We start from the raw sequence: 9,339 nt of genomic DNA, 5'->3' as shown, positions 1-9,339 counted from the left end.
TTCCGCTCACCTGGCCGGCGGCTTGGCGTCGCCTTAGTAACCACAGCTTCCGGTCCTGACCGGAAGCCCGAGAAATCGCGCTTCGCGACGCCCGCCTGCCCTCCCCACTGGCGGAGAGACTCTACTCCTCCGGCGTCCGAGGCCGACCTCCCGCGGGGCCGGTGACACCCTGAGGACTCGCGGCCGGGTCAGGCTCCGTGTGGCCGGTGGCCGGCGCCATGGAGGCCTTCACCCGCTTCACCAACCAGACCCAGGGCCGCGACCGGCTCTTCAGGTGAGGCAGGTGCCGGCCGCCTCCGCCCCCTCCGCCGACCCGCACCCCAGGAAGGAGGGCAGGCCGCCGGCTCGGGGGGGCGGGGGGGCGCCTGGGGTCTAGCCTGTCATTCCGAACTCGGCGGGGCGGGGCCGGGAGCCACGAGCCCGCGCCTGTCACGCCGGTCGGCGCGCCCCCTTCTCCCAGCCTGGGGACACGGTTCTCCGCCCCGCGTGCCGCGAGCATTGATTTTTAAAGAAACTTTGGGGTGACTTTTGTGGCCAGGGAGCCAAGCCCTTGGTGTGGCTTCACACCGCGCACGAAGGCAAATGGAGAGACGGGAACTTGAGTTACCTTCTCCACCTTCCCTGTGGTCCCGTCCGCCGCGGTGGACGTCCTGGGAACTGGGAACCGAACGCGGCGCCAGAGCCTGGAAGGGGCTCACCGCCCCTCGGAGGCGCACGCTGTGCTGCCAGAAGCATTCAGTAGACGAGGTGGCTTCCATACCAATGAGCTCCTGATGTTTTTATTTTATTTACTTATTTATTTTAATTGATTTCCGAGAGGAAGGGAGAGAGAGAGAGAGATAGAAACATCAATGATGAGAGAGAATCATGGATCAGCTGCCTCCTGCATGCCCCCCGCTGGGGATCGAGCCCACAGGCCGGGCATGTGCCCTGACCAGAATCAAACCGTGACCTCCAGGTTCATAGGTCCCAGCTCAACCACTGAGCCACGCGGGTCCGGCAGCTCCTGATGTACTTTCAGGAATTCATTTGATTCTTGTACATTTATTTTAAAAGAAAAAAATAAAAAACTAGTTACGGTTGCAGTTTGATTGAACAGCTTTTCCTCTCTTTTGGGTGTAAAGTGCTGACACAAGCCGGCCAGTGAGCATGGCCCCGGTAACGAGACTTAGGGAAGCGCGCTGTGCGCGATATTGTCCAGAGTGGGTCACGGCTCATTGACCCCCATCACAGCCCTAGGAGCGGGCTGCCCTAACCATCCCCGTTCACAGAGGGAGAGACTGAAGCAGGTTTAAGCGGCAGAGCTGAGAGATTGAAACTTTCACAGTTGACTCCAGTGCCCACCTCTCTACAGACCACGCCAAACCGCCTTCCTCATTGATTGGGGAGATTGAAAGAATGGTTGCATGATGTACAAGCTTCGTGCAGATGGAAGCCTGCAGTCAGCGGACTGAGACTGTACCCCCAGAGGGTCATCAGTGAGGCTGGCGAATGAAATAATTGCTTAGGATATACTTACTCAGCAAGGTCTGAAATCTCCCATGTTCATTTCCCAATCCTCTTGGTCAACTACAGCTTCTAAGAACAAACTGGCATTCATAAAAGAATGCCTTGTTTTTGGACGCATTCCTGTTATTTGACCAAATCTGAGAATGTGAACAGCTTGAGCCCTCTAGCCACGAAGCATACTAAGGGGCGTGTGTGTGTGTGAGAGATTATTTTATATTTCATCACTTTGGAAAACGTGCTACATTTTATTTTTATTTTTTAAATATATTTTTATTGATTCCAGAGAGGAAAGGAGAGGGAGAGACATCAACAGTGAGAGAACCATTGATCCGCCTGCCTGCTGCACACCCCCTACTGGGGATCAAGCCCGCACCCCGGGCAAGTGCCCTGACCAGTATCAAAACCGGGACCCTTCAGTCCACAGGCTGACACTCTATCCACTGAGCCAAACCGGCTAGGGCAACGTGTTACATTGTAATTGAGAGTGTAGGGGTTCAGAATGAGTCACCCCAAGATGTTCCTCTGTGATATGTGGATTATTTTGAGCTAAAGGCAACCGAGACCCCCTCAGGCTCAAGAAAAATTTCTGCCCCACCCCCTTAACTACCTAGAAGAATTTAAATTAGGGGCCTTGCCCATAATAAGAGTTGTCACCAGAAATAACTTTTTATGACCTAGGGCAGAGCAAACTTCTAATTATTGAACATCTGTGCATCTTACTGTCCTTCGAATGACCTTCCTTCCCTCAAGCCCCAAGGCGCCTTACCTCAACCTTAGCTCAGAATGTCAGATACCTCAGTTTCCCTTTCTGTGGCTAAACCCTTCATGTACGTGGGGTTCCCATGGGAACATATGCAATTAAATTTGATTATTTTCTCTGGTTAATTTGTCTCATAGATTTAATTATTAGACCAGAGGTAGAGTAATATTTATTGCACAAAGGGATTCAAATACAGTTACAGAACAGCAGGGAACCAGGCCTCTACTTTATAAATAGACTGCCAAGTGCATTTAGATGTTCCATTATGGGGCATAAAATTGCTCATTTGCTTTATTTCTGTTAGTAAGGCATTGTTATCTGTAGGCATGACAATAATCACTTCATTGAACATTTGATATTCTTAATCAGGGGTCTGGCTGTATTTTATATACAATACTATTAGTTTGGAAAGACATTTCTAAACTTAATTATGTATGGGTGTGTATTTGCTCGTCATAAAAATAAAATCAGCCCTGGGTGGTTTGGCTCAGTGGATAGAGCTTCGGCCTGCGGACTGCAGGGTCCCAGGTTCGATTCCAGTCAAGGGCATGTACCTTGGTTGCGGGCACATCCCCAGCTGATCGATGTTTCTCTCTCATCGATGTTTCTAACTCTCTATCCCTCTCCCGTCCTCTCTGTAAAAAATCAATAAAATATATTTTTAAAAAAATTTAAAAAAATAAAATCAAATGATGGTCACACTGTGGACTTTTCATTGGCTTCTAGTTTGAGCCACTCCTGCCACGTAAGTGCTTGGTTAACTCTGTGGCAAAAAGTTCACTTTAGAAATCTGCAGAATCATTCTGCACTTGAGAAAATAAAGACTGTGGGTCTTTGCAGACTTAGCATGAGGGAGGTTTCTGTGCAGTTTACCACTGTGCCAGCAAAAGGCCCTCGGCGGGGCTGTTCTCTGTATCATCGCGAGATCTCCTGCATCACCTTTGAGTTGCATTTCCATCATGCGTCCTCCCCTTTGGCCCCGTGCAGTGCCTGTTGCAGAATCCTGCTCTTGGGAGAGCTGCTTGCATGAGAAATTGTCTTGGAAGCCTTGCCTCTAGCGAGACATGTTCCTCCTTCCCTTACTTCATGAATCCAGTTTCATTTGGTTTGTCAATCCTCCTCATTTTTATTTTTATTTTTCCGTTTCAGAGCCACTCAGTACACATGCATGTTGCTTAGGTATTTGTTAGAGCCTAAAGCTGACAAAGAGAAGGTGGTAATGAAGCTCAAGAAACTGGAGTCTAGTGTGAGCACTGGCCGCAAATGTAAGTACCCTGTTGGTTCTCAAGGGCCATTGGGCCCTGGTTTGGATCCTCGGGCTCTGTAATTCACAAAACACTTTCTAGAACATTCCTTTCTAGTCAGGTTTGCTGATGAAGCCAGCCAGTCAGTCTTCCCTCATGGAATGACAGGCCCCACAAGGGGACTGTTTTGCTGCCTCAGACCATTCACAGACACCTGCAGTGCTCCCAGTCGGTGCTGCTCCACATCTTTCCGGTCAGTCACAACCCGTGGGGCACACACCGTGTTAGCTCACCTTTATTTATTTATTTTTCAAATTGATTTCAGAGAGGAAGGGAGAGGGGGAGAGAGAGAGAGAGAGAGAGAGACACATCAATGATGAGAGAGAACCTGCCTCCTGCACACCCCCTACTGGTGAGGGGGATCGAGCCCACAACTCAGGCATGTGCTCTTGACCGGAATCGAACCCAGAACCCATCAGTCCGCAGGCCAGCGCTCTATCCACTGAACCAAAGCAGCTAGGGCTGGTTCACCTTTGGTTCTTAGAATCACCACATGTTTGGGCAGTCCCCGGCATGAGCTTCTGCCCCCTGGGAGCCCCTTGTATGCACTGGAAGAACAGAATAGCTGTATCCTGGACCCCCTGCCCCCCGCCTCTCCTCTTCTTCTCTTGAGGGATTGCTAGAGGAAATGGACAGAGTCGTTCTATTTACATATATATATATATATATATATATATATATATATATACATATACACACACACACACACACACACATACATATATATATTGATTTCAGAGAGGAAGGGAGAGGGAGAGAGAGATAGAAACATCAATGATGAGAGAGAATCATTGATTGGCTGCCTCCTTCCTGCCTCCTACTGAGGATCGAGCCCACAACCTGGGCATGTGTCCTTGACCAGAATCAAACCTGGGCTGGGACCCTCCAGTCCACAGGCCGACGCTCTGTCCACTGAGCCAAACCAGCTAGGGGCGGATACATTTTCTTAGACCAATTGTGGCATGGTTTCAGGTTCAAGGCAAAAAGGGAAGTCAAGTGTTTTATGCTCACTTAGTTCACTTGACCAGTAAGGCATAGTGGGAAACCTGTCCTTCCAGTAACAGTCCTGTGCCCGACTCCTGGTTGTCTGAGGAGAGCCAGAAGTTGCTACAGCAGGTGAGCAGGGACCTAGAGGGAATGTGGAAATCAGATGTTGTGCAATTACTTGTGAGCACCGACCTCCTGGAGGCATGGTCCCGAGCTTTGTGGGAGAAGTGAGAGCACATGGTGCAATAATGCTGTTAGATTTAGTGCCAGATACCGTTGTGGAGGACAAGGAAGGCGTTCTGAGGCGGTGGGCTGGAGGCGTGGCTAGCAAGAGGAGGAAGGAGAGCGTCTTGGGGGTGGTTTCCTCCAGTGAATACTCAGACTCTTAAGGGCAAACAGTTGTGTTGGAGGATCAGTGAGAAAACTGGTTTGACAAGAGGAGACTTGACTTGTCAAGCGGGATGGGAAGGGCAGGGTGAGCTTTTCTGAATGGCTTTGAAGAGCAAGATGGACGCTCTCAGGTTCTTTATTTTATTTTATTTTATTTTATTTATTTATTTTTTTACAGAGAGGAAGGGAGAGGGATAGAGAGTTAGAAACATCGAGAGAAACATCGATCGGCTGCCTCCTGCACACCTCCTACTGGGGATGTGCCCGCAACCAAGGTACATGCCCTTGACCGGAATCGAACCTAGGACCCTTGAGTCCACAGGCCGACGCTCTAGCCACTGAGCCAAACCGGTTAGGATGTCAGGTTCTTTAGAACGTTGGCGCTCAGAGGCCCTTTGCAGGTCACCTGTCTCTGAAGTCCAGAAAGGACTTGCCCAAGGTCACTCAGTCATTAGTGCAAGAGGCAGAACTGGAACCCAGGATTATTCCATGAGTTCTGTGTCCTGCATTACCTTTGATAAGATGATACCAAACATTCTTCTGAGATGATAAGTTTCCTTAGGGAAGCTACTTCCGAGCATTTGCTGAGTCTAAGATACAGTTCTTTTTTTTTTTTTAATATATTTTATTGATATTTTACAGAGAGGAAGGGAGAGGGATAGAGAGTCAGAAACATCGATGAGAGAGAAACATCGATCAGCTGCCTCCTGCACACCTCCCACTGGGGATGTGCCCGCAACCAAGGTACATGCCCTTGACCGGAATCGAACCCGGAACCCTTCAGTCCACAGGCCAACGCTCTATCCACTGAGCCAAACCGGTTTTAAGATACAGTTCTTTAAGGAAAGTACTTCTTTTGTTGCCCTCCATAGTGTTTAGGACAGTAACGCATACTGAGTATCTGACTGATGCATAAATATTTGATTGATAAATCCCTGACTAATGGAATTACAGGCTCAGATAAAGGCAGTGGTTGATTTAATTCACTAGGAGTCATATATGACAATATTACTAGTCCTATACACTAAATCCTACCATTTTCACTTCTTTTTTTAAATTCTTTTTTAAAAATATTTTTATTAATTTCAGAGAGGAAAGGAGAAGGAGAGATAGAAACATCAATGATAAAAGAGAATCATTGATCAGCTGCCTCCTGCACGCCCCCTACTGGGGATCAAGCCAGCAACTCTGACATATGCCCTGAACTGTGACCTCCTGGTTCATAGGTCAACACTCAACCACTGAGCCAGTTATTTACTTTGTCTTGACAGTAGGAACCAAAGGGGGTTGGGCCAGAGAAATGGCAAATTGATAATGGTGGTGTTTTCAAAGCAATCTTTTGCGTGGAAAGTAAATAAAATGTAGGGCATCAGACTCTCCAGAAGGATGCTGCATCTGGAGTTCCCGTTACCATAGAGCCTCCCTTGTAAAGAGTGTAAGCTCGTCACGGGCAGATGGACAGTGCACACTCGTGCCTGACCTCGAGTGGCCGGTGTTGTAAGGCAGCGCTGAGCATTCACTGCAATGGAGGCAGGGAAGTCAAAGAGCCACCGTCTGTGCCTTCCCGGGTTATCTATCTATCTATCTATCTGTGTTAATCCTCACCCGAGGATATTTTTCCATTGATTTTTACGGAGAGTAGAAGAGAGAGGCAAAGACAGAGAGAAACATCGATGTGAGAGAGACACATCGATTGGTTGCCTCCTGCATGAGCCCCAACCAGGGCCCGGGCCGGGGAGGAGCCTACCACCGAGGTACATGTCCTTGACCGGAATCAAACCCAGCCCTTTGGTCCGCAGGCTGACACTCTGTTCACTGAGCCAAACCGGCCAGGGCTGCGATCATGTTAGGTGTCCGAGACCCACTGTGCAGTGTAGTCTTTCTCCTTTCCTGAGCAAGGACAGAGCCTCAGTGACAGGGTGGCCAAGGACCAGTGCTGGCCTCTCCCCGGTGCAGGGCCCTGCCTTCCTGTCGCACAGTTAATAACCGTTTGCTGCCGTGGGTTCTTGCAGGGTTCAGGCTGGGCAACGTGGTACACGCTGTACAGGCCACTCAGCAGAGCATTCACGCCACGGACCTGGTGTCCCGCTTATGCCTGACACTCGCCAACCTGAACCGTGTGGTTTACTTCATCTGTGACACCGTCCTCTGGGTGAGGAGCGTAGGGCTCACCTCCAGCATTAACAAAGAGAAATGGCGAATGTGGGCCGCACGCTACTACTACTATTCCCTCCTGCTGAGCCTGGTCCGGGATCTGTATGAAATCTCCCTGCAGATGGAACAGGCCGCACAGGACAAGGCCAAGAGGGACAAGTCGCGCTCTCAGGATCCTCTGGGCTACAGCGTGGCCGATGAGGAAACAGAATTGCTCCAGTCCTTTCTCCTGCTCTTGTTCCGGTCGCTGCGGAAGCACCCTCCCTTGCTCCTGGACACGGTGAAGAACCTCTGTGACATCCTGAATCCTCTGGACCAGCTGGGCATCTATAAGTCCAACCCTGGCATCATTGGACTCGGGGGGCTCGTGTCCTCGGTGGCTGGTATCATCACTGTGGCCTGGCCTCACCTGAAGCTGAAGATCCGCTGAGGCGGCTCCAGGCTGAAGACGTGCACCTCTTGGGGGCATGGACATTTGCGTTGGGCACGGACCATGCTTGGGTCAGTCTGCGCTTAACGACCTGTTCACGTGAGCATTCAGTGGCCTGGTGCGTGAGCAGAGGTCGGGCCAAGGATGGAGGAGGGAGAACATGAAGATTTACATGATTTTTGGAGTGCTGCGATTACTTCTGATTTTCTGAGTATTTTCCCTTCGTCTCACATTCATTGAGCCTCTCTTCTGCACATAGTAGGGGCTTAGTGTTTGCTGAATGAATAAACATGGAAAGAAAACAAACTTTTAAAGGTCCAAACTAGTAAGCGAACGCTAATACACAGTAATGTTTGGGCTGGGCCGCCTCACTGCCTTTGCGCACCTCCAGCAGGTCTGATTCTCAGCCCTCAGACCCAGCAGAGGCCCCTCCCGCCACAGAGCCCATGCGGGATGGTGGGAGCTGGGCTTACAGCCTCGGGAATCGCCCCCCCTGACATCACTGCACTCCTGTCCTTCTGTCTGGGAGCGGGATCAGAAAGGCGTCCGGCACCTCCAAGGAATCGATGGTGTCTTGAGGTGGTGCATTGACCAAGCACTTAGAACGAACTTGAGGCAAAAAGAAGATGGAAGGTCACCACGGGGTAGCCTGTGACAGAGGAGGACACGGGGTTTAAAGAAAGCCGAGGCCAGAACCTCATTTCTCTGACTGCCAGTCCAAAGTCACTCAGTCCTGAGTGCAAGAGCCGGAAGCGGGACCCAGCATTATTCATGGCATCCCCTCCGTGATAGCTCACTGCCGTCCGGTGAGGGGAGTGGGAGACTCGGAATCCGGTGCCAGAAGCCTTTCTGAGAGTCTGTGTTGGTCAGTGGTTTCTATTTTCTACAAAAATTGAAACTATAGGGTGCCCCCTCACCCCAATGTATACACACACTTTGAATAATTACAAAGGCAGTGTTTATTAAAATTCACCTTATTTTTAAAATTGAGCTGTTAGTGTGTACTTACATTTTTGGGGGGGCACCCTGTATATTTAGACTTGTCAGCAAGATAGTTTTATTTAAAGCCATATGACAGTTTGGGCATTTCCACATAAATTTATGCAATTAAGTGTCACAAATACTCTGAAAGTCGGAGGGTTGCAGTTTTCTATGATCAGTCACACTCCGTGTGTGGGGGGGTTGGAGGTGGAAGGAGCCGTAGGCATTAGTGAAGGAGATGTTTCAGTGTTGAGCAGAGGCCACTTAACTCGTGTTCCTACTTCCCATCTTGGGTGTCGGGTTCTTTTGTGATCACAGAGCTAAGCTTCCCAAACATGTGATTGAGCTTCTTAGAAAGTAGGCTCAGGTTCTTGGCTCTTTAGTTTTAAAGCAATCAAGATTCAGGATTTGAGAAGAAACCTTTTGGGAATTTTAAGAGACATGAAAGCTGCTAGATCAGGGCACATAAAATGTTTAAACAACTCTTGATACTTTGTCCAGATCCTTTACTGTAATAGATTAAATATGTCTAATTAAACTTCTAGACAAAATTGACTCTGTATCTGTGAGTGTTTTATGGGCATGGAGAAGCATTCAAAGCAAGGCGATCTCGAGACGACCTTCAGCAGAGTCTGCACAGGGCGGCCTGAGGTCTGGCCTGGGACCCCCGCTGAGGAGGAGGATGAAGAAGGACTTAGATGTAGAACACCTGGGTCCCTAGAGGCTCTACGATGCTCTCTTCCGGCTGCTACCCAGGTGAGGTCCTCTGTCGGCCCCGAAGGTGGGGTTTTGCTTCTGGAGGCATGTTACAGTGGTATCGTGGT

General features: G+C 49.6%; 1 protein-coding gene across 1 annotated transcript; it reads left to right on the top strand.

The window, feature by feature from the left end:
* The first annotated feature begins 74 nt into the window (after positions 1–74).
* Positions 75–9,068, top strand: PEX11A (peroxisomal biogenesis factor 11 alpha). Its single transcript, XM_080651729.1, has 3 exons — positions 75–274; positions 3,419–3,534; positions 6,963–9,068. Exons 1-3 carry the CDS (start codon positions 219–221, stop codon positions 7,532–7,534), a joined length of 744 nt encoding a protein of 247 aa, XP_080507855.1. The 5' UTR covers positions 75–218; the 3' UTR covers positions 7,535–9,068.
* Positions 9,069–9,339: the final 271 nt, after the last annotated feature.

Source organism: Plecotus auritus, assembly GCF_963455305.1.
Source record: "Plecotus auritus genome assembly, chromosome: 15".
Taxonomy (NCBI): domain Eukaryota; kingdom Metazoa; phylum Chordata; class Mammalia; order Chiroptera; family Vespertilionidae; genus Plecotus; species Plecotus auritus.
Note: the sequence above shows the minus strand (reverse complement) of the source record. Positions and strands in the feature narration are given on the sequence as shown.

Excerpts from the sequence above, each read along its gene's own strand:
- PEX11A (XM_080651729.1), top strand. The coding sequence starts at position 219 with ATGGAGGCCTTCACCCGCTTCACCAACCAGACCCAGGGCCGCGACCGG. Across the intron at positions 275-3,418 it reads GGCCGCGACCGGCTCTTCAG|AGCCACTCAGTACACATGCA; the intron begins GTGAGGCAGGTG and ends TTTCCGTTTCAG. Across the intron at positions 3,535-6,962 it reads TGTGAGCACTGGCCGCAAAT|GGTTCAGGCTGGGCAACGTG; the intron begins GTAAGTACCCTG and ends GGGTTCTTGCAG.